The sequence below is a fragment of the Akebia trifoliata genome, chromosome 3 (genome assembly GCF_017979445.1).
Source record: "Akebia trifoliata isolate Shusen 1 chromosome 3, ASM1797944v1, whole genome shotgun sequence".
NCBI classification, from domain to species: domain Eukaryota; kingdom Viridiplantae; phylum Streptophyta; class Magnoliopsida; order Ranunculales; family Lardizabalaceae; genus Akebia; species Akebia trifoliata.
This window is the reverse complement of record NC_141377.1, coordinates 43,764,862-43,779,579: the sequence shown is the minus strand read 5'-3', so window position 1 is coordinate 43,779,579 and position 14,718 is coordinate 43,764,862. Positions and strand designations below refer to the sequence as shown.

At 36.3% G+C, this 14,718-nt stretch overlaps 2 protein-coding genes and 1 non-coding gene across 4 annotated transcripts; all 3 read right to left on the bottom strand.

The window, feature by feature from the left end:
* Positions 1–862: 862 nt before the first annotated feature.
* On the bottom strand, positions 863–6,203 carry LOC147407193 (uncharacterized). 2 transcript variants are annotated; one of them, XM_086435623.1, is made up of 6 exons: positions 5,871–6,203; positions 3,752–3,842; positions 3,316–3,491; positions 2,271–2,298; positions 2,041–2,149; positions 863–1,151 (listed from the first exon to the last, which is right to left on the bottom strand). In XM_086435623.1, exons 1-6 carry the CDS (start codon positions 6,096–6,098, stop codon positions 1,070–1,072), a joined length of 714 nt encoding a protein of 237 aa, XP_086291749.1. In that variant the 5' UTR covers positions 6,099–6,203; the 3' UTR covers positions 863–1,069. The 2 variants fall into 2 exon arrangements, with proteins under 2 accessions (XP_086291749.1, XP_086291751.1); XM_086435625.1 differs by having other exon boundaries at positions 3,316–3,488; positions 5,871–6,198.
* Positions 6,204–6,460: 257 nt separating this feature from the next.
* TRNAK-UUU (transfer RNA lysine (anticodon UUU)) lies at positions 6,461–6,533 on the bottom strand. Its single transcript has one exon. It is a non-coding gene; the product is annotated as a tRNA-Lys (tRNA).
* Positions 6,534–8,145: 1,612 nt separating this feature from the next.
* FKBP12 (FK506-binding protein 12) lies at positions 8,146–13,333 on the bottom strand. The gene is made up of 5 exons (XM_086435619.1): positions 13,183–13,333; positions 10,963–10,996; positions 10,772–10,833; positions 9,153–9,205; positions 8,146–8,435 (listed from the first exon to the last, which is right to left on the bottom strand). Exons 1-5 carry the CDS (start codon positions 13,268–13,270, stop codon positions 8,334–8,336), a joined length of 339 nt encoding a protein of 112 aa, XP_086291745.1. The 5' UTR covers positions 13,271–13,333; the 3' UTR covers positions 8,146–8,333.
* Positions 13,334–14,718: the final 1,385 nt, after the last annotated feature.

The following is a 14,718-nucleotide window of genomic DNA, read 5'->3' as shown; positions in this document are numbered from 1 at the left end:
AGGGCTGCAATGGCCAATCTAGGCTGCATCCAAACTTTTTTTTTTCTTCCATTGTTCCCCAACATTTTTTTTCATTGTTAACATCATTGGTCTATATTGAACCCATTGCCCACTAACCCCCTGTTTGCATAGCAAAAAAATAATATTCAACATGTCCAAATCATCTCAATCAAATTCTCTTATTATTTTTTTTTATAACGAGTGTCCGGTCCGACTAGGGGGACCGGGTGAGCCAGGGCCGGAATCAAGACATATGGTACCCTCCCCCAAGGCAAGTGCAACACCCGCGCATCACATGCACGAAGTCATACTGGGCATCGAACACAACCTACAGACTCTGACCGCTTACTGGATTCAAAATGTGCCATTAAGCCATCCCCTCGTTTTAATTCTCTCTTACTGAAACTTACTCTAGGAAGCTTCTTTCTTTCTAATCGTATGCAACTCTAGCATTCCTTTGTTGGTCCTAATAATAAATGGGGATTGTAGCACAAAATTGGCAAAGCATAGAATGTGTGGCAAATATCATACACTTCCACGGCCAAGCCATAGTTCCCGTTTTATGCCTAATAAATTATAACCTCAAGCTGCAGCTATTGTATACGACAACAATGATGGCATATGCCTTGTTACAACAATTTTATTCCCAAACTCAACAGCTTGCATTGAGGTGGGTATTATAAGAGGCATTACCAACATGTCTACGAGGGCATCTTTTCTACTTCTACTAGGCAGTCTCTAGTGTTTCATGTGAGTGTGCCTAACCCAACTGGATAGTTCAATCAACTGGCCGTGGTTAGAAGATAACCAAAAAATATATATATATATTCAACAGAAATTAGATAGTTTTTGCCCTGATAGCTGCACAATGAATTCTTTTTTTTTTTTTTCCGAGGAATTCAAATATATACAAGATGCAATGCAATTAAACTTGAATTGGTCTGTAACACAGAGATCACTGCAATAATGTTACACACTTGTGTCAACTGGAAAGCTATTCTTTAGGGGTAGGACATAAACACAGTAGCAGTCCAAGCATCGGAACTTGCCCAAAGTGGCTTACTGCATCTCAGAAAATCTTTGATATAATGTGGCAAGAATTCCAAAAAGCCACAGAAGCTGCCCTAAGCAGAGCTGGGTTTTGGTATATCCTGTTGGAAGCAAAGCACAGAAGAAGATACCAAGATCAGTAAAACTACAATCTGAAAGAAAAAAACACACACACAAGCACGCACAAAAAGGCTGTGAAATATTATCCATCCAAAGCTTGAAACCATTTCTCCATTGTGGCCTACTAATTCTTTTTGGAATGAACGTGACAAGCAACATATAATATATAACAGTGTGCATGGCTCTTGTTACTAACATGACATAAAGAGTGATCAGGAGGTTGCGTGATTAGAACTTCTCGAGGACACACTCTAGAAGCCAATAACTTTATTAAATAAATACGTAAGGTGCCAGCTTGCTAAGTTATTTGAAGTTTCTGAGTGTTGACACCACAACCTGAGTTCAAAACCCTACTAATTACTGACCACAAATCTTGCTTGTGTAGCAAAAAAAATTAATTACATAGGAACTTCCCCCAATCCAGTTGGGTTGCTAGCTCAACCCCATTAGAGATGCTAAGTCCTTTCACCAAAGTCGAATGGGAGTTCATTCTAGTAAGATAAATAACACAAATACTACTTATCAAAAGATAATAATAATAAATACTGAGAGATGGAAAATGCACGGCCTTCATAACTGCAACATAAATAACACAATGGCTAAACTACTTTCCCGACTTCAGTTAATACATCCTGCACTGTACATGAATTTCCCATGGCAATTGAAAGACCACATGAACTACATAGTACAAATTCTTTGGCCGTTACTGGTGACATTGTATAACCACACTGTTGATGAAACAATTTTAACATTCCACAATAAAATAAAACACATACAAAAAATGAAATTAGTCAAATCATGGAATCAGAACCTCGCAGAAAATTTAATTATATTTATGTATAAGTAGGGGTACAATGAAACATAACCTACCCAACGGCAGTTGCTCCCCAGGATGCTACATTATAAATAACTCTACTTCCATCCCACGCCTTTCGAAGTTTTCCTTTTCTCCTTTTAACAGAGAAGGTTTTGCATAGAGCTAGAAGGAAGCAGAGAAAAACATCAGAACTCTTCTCCAAACCTTTGATAGCTGTACTTGCATATTGTTAAAGGATTTATCATTACATGTAACCTTCTAAAGCAATGGTAATCAATCTCACCTTCTTGAAGTTGATTGGGTGTTAATTCCTGCAAAACAGATCACTATTAATTCCACAAAGGTAATAAAGTTCTTGGCTGAAAATAAAGGATAAATAGGATTTTCCCAGGTTAGGAACTTATTGCTAGTTAGAGATTGATTGCATATTTAATTTTATCTGCATGTCATAGATCAATGCATAAACCATTGGTCATAAAATACCTACTCTAATGCCTGAATGAAATGGAAAAGGAAAACTTTTTTTAATTATGTTTTAGCTTTTAAAAGTTGAAAATTTGTTGAGTTTCATTTGGGCCGGCCGCTTCACTGACTGAGTCAGGTTAGCTGGGTCAACGGTCCAACCAGTTAAACCAGATGGGTAATCAATTTTCTCAAGAATGGGATTTTACAATCGACTTGACTTGAGAAGGCCTTGCGGGTTCAGTTCAACCCGGTCCAACTGGGCAGTCCGGGTTTTAAAACACTGTTCTAGGCAACTAAACATTTGCCTTAGAATTAAAATGTAACAAAAATTTAAGTCAAGGATAAGAAAATGCTGAAACCATATGGCTATAACTCCACCAGTCCAAACTGAATCAATAACAAGACTCAAAAAAGAGGAAACGTAATCCATAAAGTAACATGAATATCAACCATTATTTTATATGAAACCAATAAGAATTACTCCAGCCAATAATATCAAATATCTTGTCAATTGTATTCCTGCTATGCCAGATGATTAGCTAGCTTTTGTCATTAAATGACACCCTGGTCAAAAGATTGATAGGATTGCAAAGGCTAACCAAGCATACATGTATGCACCTCTTTTGTGGCTTTTGCCTCAGCCTACATCTGTGCGGTAATGTTCCAGTTAAGCCAACAAAAGAGTTGTGTAGCACTCTTTGGAAAATCATACTCAGTGAGTGGTATGATACCAGTGACATCCAAGGCGAAAAAGCATTCAACAAAGCATAATGGGACCAGAGGTTAATTGAAATATAACGTATGGATATTATACAATATACCACTTTCTTTTTTCCCATAAAGGTCAAAAAAACCTTACATACTTTAGTCTGCTTTAGTGACAACAGATATGCGGCCATGAAGCATGCAATTCCCTCCACTATATCTTCCTGCCTGACAAGAACATAACCTTCCTCATCTGAATCAACATCCCCATCAAGATTTCCGCTTTCCCACAAATCATTCTCACCTACCATATCCCAAGAACTACCTTCTTCTGCTATCAAGTGCAAAGCTATTGTTAGTAGTTACCAATAATTTTGGTGCAGGAAACAAGCTACAGCATACAGAACATAATACGGTTATTTTCAGTCCAAATATGGCAAGCTTGTTTGGATTCGAATTTTCTTAAAGGCTTTAACAACAACATAGACACGTGTATGTATATTTAAAAAAAAAATTCAACTTATCAAGAAAATTATACTAGATAAAGTCTAATAAGAAAGTGCAAATACTAGGGAATTAAATTTAGATACATACCAGACATAGTTTGTGAATCTGCTACATGAATGCTCCCCAGTTTTTCGAGGAAGTTAGGGGATTCAACCCTAGACTTTAGAAGACAACATAGCTGCATATAAGAAAGAAACAACTTTTAAAATCTAAAATAAGCATATTCTAAAAGTAAAGTGGCACTAGAGGATACTAAGTGAGACATCAAATATTGTCTAACACATACTCCTACCTATGTTAACCGGAAACATAACATAAAGTATCAATCTTGCTCTCAAAGTATTATTTCATTGTTTGAGGGTGGATTCACTTCCAGACCACAAGCGGAAAATTTTAATCTCGTGCCCTCACATTTTTCTCACAAAGTCAGGATGACATATGTTGTCACTTAAGGGGCAGCACACACTTGGAACAGGTGAGATCTTTGACAAGAGGAGACTTTGCATGAATGGAGTAATTACGGATATTTGAGAAAGAAAATACACTCAAGCCTGACCACTAGCAAACTCAATACGAAGACAAACCGGCATCACCCACAAAACATGAAACGATGACCAGACTAGTCATACATTGGGAAGGGAGGCTAGGTCCCGAGATGTCGGAAGCTTGACACAAGTATGAGTCCTAAACGAAATGAAAAAAAAAAAAAAAAAAGACTAACCATTAACCACAAGGCATGGGCTCAAGACAAAAAGGAGAGAGGATCTGTCACCAGCTCCCACTTCCCTCAAAGTTATATAAACGGGGCACAAATAAAGGCTACCATAAGCAATCCTTTCGATTCCTAAAATAATTGAACTATTGCTTGACTTGGGCATCAAAGTAGAATCATAAGCACCCCATCGATGTCAAAAGAGAAAGCCAAAAAAGAAGAATTAACCTTACTGCTCAACACAACACACCCCGAAGAGAGGTAGAGAAATCTACTTAACAAAAAGGGTTCAATACTCTAGTCTGTGTTGCAGGGGAGAGAAGTTTGAGAAAGGAACAAAATTGAAACAATTGGGGTTGTGTCATCTTCGTTAGAACCTTTATTTCCATATTTTTATCATTCGCATGTATAACTTTCTTCTTCTTTTTTATTTGCTAGGTAAACAAGGGGTTAGTGGTCAGCAGAAGTGAAAGTGGGTTCCACCACAAGCATGTTCCTTTAGCCAACACCAAATCTTTGGGATAAGGTTTCAACAATGATGATGATGATTTTTTTTTTTTTTTTTTTGACTTTCTAGTCTTAGTTTTGCTAGGACACATTATCGTTTATAACTAGTGGGAGAAGATCTAAACAAATCAATCGAGTCTTATGTCGTGTGAGGTGCCTAAGTTTAGGCTTCAAATATCATTTAAGGTCTAGATTATGGACCATACAATATGGAAAGGGAAAGGCACGCCAGATACAGTGACACACATACATGCACCCACACACATTGAATTCCCAGAGTGCTATATGAATGCACTCATGTGGACAATTATGGTTACACGGCAATAAAGGCCCTTTATTTGACACGCTCTCAAAAAAATGTCATGCAATCTATTACATGTGATGCTACCTCAAAGTGAGAATGTGAGATGACCAGGAACTGTCCCACTGAAATTAAATGTCTTGAAAGACTCAGCTGGTCATGAATACACCAAGCCAAACTCTTTGAAAGTCTATTAATATTTTGATTTAACCAGTTGATTTCTAACATCTTATTTGCTCTCTCCAACTTATCTAATAGCTAAATTGTTGAAAACCACAATCTAAACACCTTTCTTGTAGTTTCCCCTCTCGAGGCAACCCCCAACCAATAACTGACTTCTAATAATTAAAAGTGATGGCAACAAATTTCCATAAATATACTTATTTTACTAAGCATTAAAATATCTGTTCTTCCGAAAGTCTAAAGATTTTCCAATAAAACTGAGAGAAATATAACCTTGTCGAACTCACAGATCCAGACCAGAAATTCATTTAACAAATGAAGTTCATCAATAACCAATTGAGTAGCAAAGACTATAATTCTTCACATAAACTAACAGATCTTATGGAAGGAAGATTCTAAACAAATTCAACCTTCCAATTCTTCCACAAAACAAAGCCCTAGATTCAACAAAACCCACAATTCAACCTCAAAAACGAGATCCAATAACAAAAATAAAAAGTTACCTCGTCTGTTTCAGAATCTCCAGACTGAGACGGACAATCCTCATCAATCTCCGCCTCCTCGTCTTCCTCCACAGCATCACCGGTGTTCTTAAGCAACTCAAGAGTTCTCTGGCACTCCTCGAGCACGGCCTGCAACGTTTTCCTCTTCACACGAAGCTGATCCCTCTCTCTCGCTCCTTTAGCACCTTTGATGGCTGAGGGTTTCGAACCTGATACCTCAACGTCCATGTTGCTCTCACAAACCCTAAATTTTCTCTTCCACTGTTACGATTTCGAAGAATTCTTATTCGACAAGATCTGTTCTTTGTCTGTCGTCTTTTTTTCTTTGGATTCTAAAATGACCCTGGCTTATTATGAGAATATCTATACTGCCATCCCCTCTCTTTGAATGGAGGTTTTAACGGTATTTTGGTTCGGTAAGCAACTTTTAACGGTTTCTGTGAAGTATGTTACAAGGACCATTTGGTTAAGAAAAATTATATAGTCACACCAGTTTTTCTTTGCAATAGACCTCAATAAGTGCTAATTTAATTTCCTCTCCCCATCATCAATATCAGTCCTTGTTTCAAAAAGAGTTTTAGACTAGACTACGCCGTCTGTGGGATTCGAACCCACGACCACATGGTTAAAAGCCATGCGCTCTACCAACTGAGCTAAGACGGCACTGTTTGTAATTCATTTGCATTTAGTGGTAATGACGGTGTCAGTTCTTCCACACTTATTTGATCTGTTGTATGTAGTGTGAATGGAGCAGTTGATCTGTCACACTTGCTATAAAGACTTTGAAGTGACTTTTTTTTTTTTTTTTTTTAATGAATATTGTACACAATTCCGACACCCTTTGGGATGGGACTAATCACCATGATATCGAAGTTGCAAAAGAGAAAATTGAAAGGCCATCCAATTTCCAACACACAATAAAGAAAAGAGCTTATCATTCTCCATAAGCCTATGATCCCCCATTATACATAATGGTACATCTTGAATGTTCATCTCATTTTTTTTCTTTTAATTAATCTTATTCCGTCCACTCGACCCCAAATTTTATGGATCACCAAAACTTCGAATAAGTTTGCTGGCGGGAGACAGTCCTTCATCAATCTCAATTAGAAAATACAAATCTTAACCATCGAATAGGTAAATTTTTTTATTAGACTATTTTGTTGTACATCTATCTACTAAATTGGATGGTTAAGATCATCCGACAACATTGATTAGTTGCAAATGAGAGACTAGATTGTAAAACATCTTTGTAGAGAGCCCAGCTTACCATTCCGATGGAACAAAAATGATGGTATGGCTGCAACCAATCTGGTGTTTCTCATAGCCCATTAATCACTCTTTTATTAAAACATACATTTTATTCATCTTCTCATTTTTTGCATAGCTCCTTTGTCCATGTATTTAAGGAATCGAATAAGGGGCGAAATATCAAACTAAGGCCTGTTTGAATAGGAAGTTAAGAGAGTTGAAGTTGCAACTCTAGTGTCTCATATCCAGAGTCATTTGGATCCCATAATCCTGAGTGTAACAAATCCCAAAACCCCAACTCCAAAAATCGGTGCAATTGTCATTCACATAAAGAAGAGTTACCACTCTATCCCTCCAACTTCACTTGTACCCAAGTCATCAAAAAGAGCCTAGGTTGCCCAAGCAAAACCGACCCAATTTTTTTTTCCAACTTATTATGAAGGGCTACTACGGTCGTTTCACGATCAACATTCAGTATGCTCGCTTGTTACAAAATATATGAGAAAAGCTGGCATACGAGTCTTAACGATTCAGGACCAACTCTTGAGAACAACCAAACACTAGAGTTCATTTCAATAATTGCTGTCATCTCTCACTCGGACCCTAGTTGGTCAAGAATTTAAAGTGTAAGGGGGTGGAACACAACAGCCCTTGTATATAAATCATTTTCTAATATCTTCAAAATAAAGGGTAACACATGATGCATATCGATATTTGTTGGAAAAAAAATATGCAAAATGAAGAGTGACACTGCGATCCACGTTAAGATGTGTCTTGGGTACTGTACTGACTTTATATGGGTTGTGAAATTTAAAGTCCTAGTCTTATCGATATTTATGATGTAGAAATCAAAATTCAGTCCCAGTACAGTAAGGTTAGATGGCCCACCATGCCTAGCCCCACGACCTCCTCTTTGATAAAAATTAAAACGCATACCGTCCTTTAATAAATTCGTTTCACTTCCCCAAAAAAAAAAAAAACACAAGTATACTATGCCAAAGAATTTAAGCTTGAGACCAATGAATGCAACAAACAGCGTATTAATATAAACTTATATGAGAATTCATTATGAAAAACCAAGGTCAATATTATGATAAAAGATGATACGGAAATGTAGAGCCCTAATCCGTTTCACAGTCAGATTCCCAAGAACCACATGACACATGTTATTAGGAGTTTGAAGATAGTTCTGCAGATGGTTACCAAGGGTGACTACTTTAAACCTAGGACTTCAATCTCGAAAACCAAGGCAGAGTTGGGTTGTATTCCCCAAGCTGGAAATCCATTAGGACCATAAGCATAGTCAGGAGAGCACTGCAAATTCACACATAAGAATAAGAAAATAACAGAAGAGGCATTAGTTCAACACTTCAACCCCACTAAATAGAGTATCACACAGATTGTAACCAGGTTTCATAATGATCCAGCTTTGACTCACTTGAGTCAATTCATCCGGACTGGGTCAAAAAACCCATGTGACTTCCATTCTGCTCATTTCAGCTGACTCATCTTTATCCAGGCCTTTTAACATGTGGTTTTCCCTAACTTGAACAGAGTGGCATTTTGAATTGCTTTTAAGGTCAAAGCAACTCCACCTAAGAACAGGACAATCCAGACTATCCGTGTCTAAAAACCGTTCCACTTAAATATGATGAAACTATTTTCAGTTATGCAAAAACAAACGAGATTGATTACTTTGTGATTTTTTATCTGTGGCTACCTTGTGAGAAGATTTCATTCTAACTTAGAAATGTTTATTTGCAAGAACAGTAATTGGCACACATATACTCAGTTGGAAGGCTTGTAACTAACCCTATATGAATGCATTTCACACAAAATTTTGAGTAAAATCAATAATAAAATCCCAATTATACTTGTCAAAATGAAAAAGAAAAAGTAAAAAAAAAAAAAAAAATTACCAAAAGAATGAATGGGGTACGGAGTCAGTATTGAAAAGACGAAACAAAAAAAACAACCAAACAATAAAAAGTGAAGAAGAATAAGAAACCAAACAAGCAGATTAATTGTTACCTGAAGACGAGCAACTTCTCCCACTTGCATACCCATTACACCTTCATCCCATCCTAGAAAATGATACAACCAGACTAAGTATAAGGCATCCTGTAAGACTACAGAGCTTTTCATCGGACATTAAAAAGTGAAATTTACCCTAGACAAGGGCCTTGAAGGACCAAACTCTTGACTAGTTATCAGTGGGTTTTGTGATGAGTGGGGGGGTAAGCATACACCCTACCTGGGTTTAAGTGTGAAGGCGGGGTTTAGATCCCTGGTATTACACTTCTCCGAGATGATGCCTTCAAAATATATCATTGCAATCGTGCATATTTACAGCAACTAGAAACTTCATCGTTAATCTTAAAAGATCAATAGGGAACCCAACAGAGTACAATAACACTTCATTACCATCAGAAGGAAGTATCCAACTTTTTTTATTTTACTTTATTTTTGATAGATTAAAGCGGCAGATTGAGATGACATACCAAAGGGTTTTTTTTTTTTTTTTTTTGATAATTTAAGTAACCAAAATATTGACTTCATGAGATTTGAAGAATCCTATCAAGCATCATAACCAGCCAGATCTTAAATATAAGAGGTCATTCCTTCCTGTTTGATTCATCAATCTAATAGAAAACAGTACTTGTTGAAGACTCGTATAGTATTAATTTAATAAAAGAAATGTGAAGGGTACCACTTCCATGTGCAATCCATTTCAGTTTTTCCAATTTATTCAGATGAATTTTGATCTTTACATCTTATTAAACATCACATCCAACAGACTTTGGTTAAATTTTATTAGTGAATACTTAACAATCTCTTACACCAGCTTGCTAAGTTGATAAAGTCTTTGTTGTCCAGACTGTATGCCTGGGTTCAAAACCAATCTTCACCCTTCAACCACTAACCCGCTTGCATACCCAATCCAACCAAAAGAAATAAATAAAACTCGTTTAAAGTCAGTTTCATAATATATCCAAATTTAAGATCCACTAGTAGTACTCGTTAGAGACTCATGACAACATTATGTCTTGGTTTTTAATGGAACTGTTCAAATTATATTTACCCTTCTTTTCGTATATAGACAATACAATTTTGTTTGGCAACTTAATAATCTTTTATTAATTCGCAAACATCAAAGGTCTTCACATCACACCTTTGAACCTTCAATGATTTCCACTTCTCACAAGTAGAACTGTGTTGGAGGCTTTTCTGTTTCAATACCAACTCTATGTAACAAGGAAAATCCAAGTCCTCTAATTTCACTGAGTCACACACCCATGCCATACTCGTGCACAGTGTATCCATGTTCAGTGCATAAGAATAAATTGTTTGGATAGGAAAGTACGTCAGGTTTGTTTACATCAATGTGTCTAACATCAACACAACTGTGTGTGCGCCTAAGCTACATAGCACCAATTGTATCAGCTTTCTTCTTATAGCAACACGCGTTACACTAACATTGTTTAATGGTGAATATGTAAGAAGTTCCTTCTATCCATTTGTATCTACACAAATTCCAACTATTATGTGTTCCTGAAATCAGAACACTTAAATTGATTTAATTTGAAATTTTCAAAAGAAGTTTCATCACAAAATCAATCTATTAAATTTAAAGTGAGAGAGAGAATTACCTTTGATAACCGAACCTTGGCCAATTTTAAATGTGAAAGGTTGCTGGCCAGGATCTTTCGTGCTACAATTAAAACAGAAAAAGATAAGTGATTAACTCCTTTATAAATAGGAAAGCATAGAGAAGAGAAAACCCAAATCATATCTTGACTAATTGTGCAAAGAAAAACAAAATTAAGAAGGCAATGCTAACCTCCAAAACTTTTTAGAGAGATCACCATTCTTACCTGCAGAAGAAACTCAGGCTCAGAACAGTATACAAACACGGAACAAGAAGAAACGCAATTCACTACAGGAAAAGGGACAGGAAAACTATCACTGAGTAACAAAGAAATTTATAACAGCCAGTTAAAAGGAGCAAGAGTCAACCATTCGTCCATCTCAAGACTTCCAAGGGAGCCTCTCTATCAATTCCTCTACTTATAACCAATCAAAATCACGAGATTTCCATCAACACACTCAGTTCAAACTGGGCGGAACATTCTCCAAGGTCCAAATCAAGATGTATACATGTCTAGTTGCCCACAACCCATCAATCTCAAAATGGGTGAAACATTCTCCAAAGTCCAAATCAAGATGTATACGTATCTAGTTGCCCACAACCCATCAATCTCAAGGCTGCCACAGACACCTTACAGACCCTACTACTACAATCTGATTGCTTTCAAAGGCAGTTACTGTGCTACCCAAGCATGGAAGGTGCCAACTTGGTGATTGATCATTATTATTACATGGACTCTCTCACTCCACACACACAATAATATTCTCCAAATCAAAATGTAAACAGCTTGCTTCCAAAGGCAGTCACAGGACCACAGGACCACACACCCAAGCAAGGATGGAACCAGCTTGGTGACTTGGTATAGTCTGTGAATGGTAATACCACCAGCCTGGGATAAAAAACTCCACCTTCACTAGCTTAGACCTCACTCATTTGAAACAAATAAAGATGACTGAATTCTCTCCTTTTGTTTTTTTTTTCTTTTTCTTTCTAAAGGTTGATAATTCAAAGAGAACCACACAATAAGAGAATAAAACATCCAACAGGGAACGATACAAGGATTGAATGCCATAAACTCAAAATAAGCACAATCGCCTAATTTTTCAACATACTAATAAACAATTGATCGCCCACAAACAAGGATACAATTAAGGAGAAAACTAATAAGCATGGAAGCGCCTTAATAATTCTCTATAAAACATCTGATAGAACTAGACCACTGTTACCATGATTTTAAATCTCGTCCAAGACGACTCGTCCAATACATCTTGGTATCGTCCACCAACGAGACGGATAGATAAGTCAGATGTATCGGACGAGATTTAAAACCACAGTTCATTTTTATCATTATTGAACGACACGACTCAAATGTATCGGAAAACTCGTCCGAGCCGACTCGGTCTCTTTCATGAACGAGACGAGACGAGACATCAAAACGAGTTTTAAAACCATGACTGTTATAATGATTCCAATAGCCTAACAAAAATAATGTTATAAAGGTCCTAAGTAAGAGGATAATATCCAATATAACATGAAATAAAAGTCATGATACAGTAGGGCATCATTTACATAATGTAACAGAGTAAGATCCATGACCATTATGACCAGCCCTCATAATGATTGTTTAAACTAAAAACTGTGGGAATGGGAATGGATTTGGTCAATGAATAGAAACATGTAGCATATTTGATATACCCAATGAAACACACACAAAACCATCAAAGCCTGAACAAAGAATAATAACAATCATGTCTCTAGAGTAATATTGTAATTGCCACATAAAGTTTACAATTTATTTTATTTATACATTTTACCAGCTTGAGCAGGTTTGCACCAAGGATTGGCACTATTTGCATATGATATAGTGTTGGCCGATGAAACTAAAGAGGGAAGAATTCAAACATAAACCAAGGGTTTAAGATAAGTAATACCAAGGTCGATAGTAGAGTAACTTTAGTAAGAACTCTTCATAGGGATCATAGTAACCAAGTACGAATTCGGTAATTATTCAGTAGGGGAGATAAATTTGGGGAAAAAAACACTTTTTCAATGGCCCCTTTTTTCAGCAATTAGTTTCTGAATTTTCACAAAATAAAAATAAAAATGGATGAGATGTTAGTCAAGATTGATGGGGAAGAAAGAATTACCACAAAAGATATCATTCATAAAGATTTAGAGATTGAAGCGGATGTAAACCATAAATAATACAATTGAGTAGATATGGTAGAATAAAAGATGTTTAATCATACAAATTTATTAGGATAAGACATGGATTATTCATCTTGGGGTATCAAAAGAAGTCATAAATCTAAATATATAATTACAATTCTACAGAAATAAACACAGATCATGGAAGAAAAATATAAAAGAAGATCGATCTAAAGAGAGACTGATATGAGGGTTGTGAAGTACCGAATCCAGTGCAGTGGACAGTGACACTCTGACCAGGAGTTGGTTTTGGACCATTTCCAGCCTGCAACACTTGTTTCTCCACTCCCATGTTTTTCTTCTTCTTTCCTTTGCTCAACCCTCAGACGCTTACTTTTCTCCTGTAATTATCCTTTTTATGGTCCAACTCGAGGGACGAGGGAACCCTTATTTTAGAGAGTTGCTATTCGCACCCTAACTTTTTTACTTTTTACCTTCAAATTTCTTAAATTATTTATCACACCCTAACTAAAGATTAAAAACACACCATTCAAACAGTACAAAAGATTCGGTCTATTTGCTCACACTCATTGCATCCACTTAAAATTGACTTTTGTAATAAATAAAAAAGATAAATTATGATTTTACCCTTTCCTTTTGGCTTTAGAAAATTTGTTTACCAACCACCAAGAGGGTAGCCGAATGGTAGTAACTTGGGGTAAAGGAATCTGCTCTTTCTATGGTCTCAAGCTCAAATCCCACTATCCATAAAAAATCTTGGTAGCCACACACCGCTCCACGAAGTCGGGTATAGTCTGAGTGCGGGGCGTAGGGAATAGTTTGGTGCGCGCAAGCTGACCCGAATACCCTTTGTTATCAAAAAAAAAAAAAATTTGTCTACCAACCAATCATTATAAGAAGAGAAAGATATCACCAAGTCCCTATTCCAAGAACCCAAAATCCAATCAGATTTAAAAGATAAACACCATCCTCATTTCAAAAAGTGGGAGATAAGACTCTTGACTTGATCCTTCATAAAGAATCCCAAATTCATTTCGAAAGAGGGGAGACTTAAAAACAACACTTTGCACAATCCACCGAATGAACACAAGAAACAGATACTATTGTAAAATTCTTACACATGCCAGACCCACCATGAGTAAGGAAAGAGTTCTCCATTGAGTAAAATCTTGAAAGCGTTGAGTTACATGCAATGATTGCAATCAGTTACTGAAAAGGATTATGATATGGAAGGTGAAAATTGAGAGCCTATAATGTTGCAACCACTGTATTGGGCTTAAAATGGGTTGGGGTCCAACCAGATATGAGTATATCTATATTCATATCAGAATTTTTTTCGAATCTATATTTGAATTTGAATTCGACTTGAATCATACTAACCAAAATCATAATCAAATCATTTTATTTTTATCAAATCCATATTTGGATCTGATAAAATTAATTGATTCGAATTAGATAATTTTAAAATGTTCAAGGTTATGTCAATAAAAAGTATTAAAGGTACGACTTGAACTCAATGCCTTATTAAGGTTTAAGAATTGTTTCGAAAAGAGAGATTTACTAATCTTATTAAAAGAAAAATTAGTGTAAGAGATTATTAAGTAATTTTTCCTAAAAAATTAAAAATAAATAAATAAACTTTTTTCTTGAGATACGAGTATACACTTGAGGAAAATCAACAATTCTCCACCACCACAGTCCTACTTTTGAGTGTTATCATGAGTTGCTATTGTGAGGTCTGTGGGATGTTCCAACTATAATCAAAGGAAAATGCTGGAA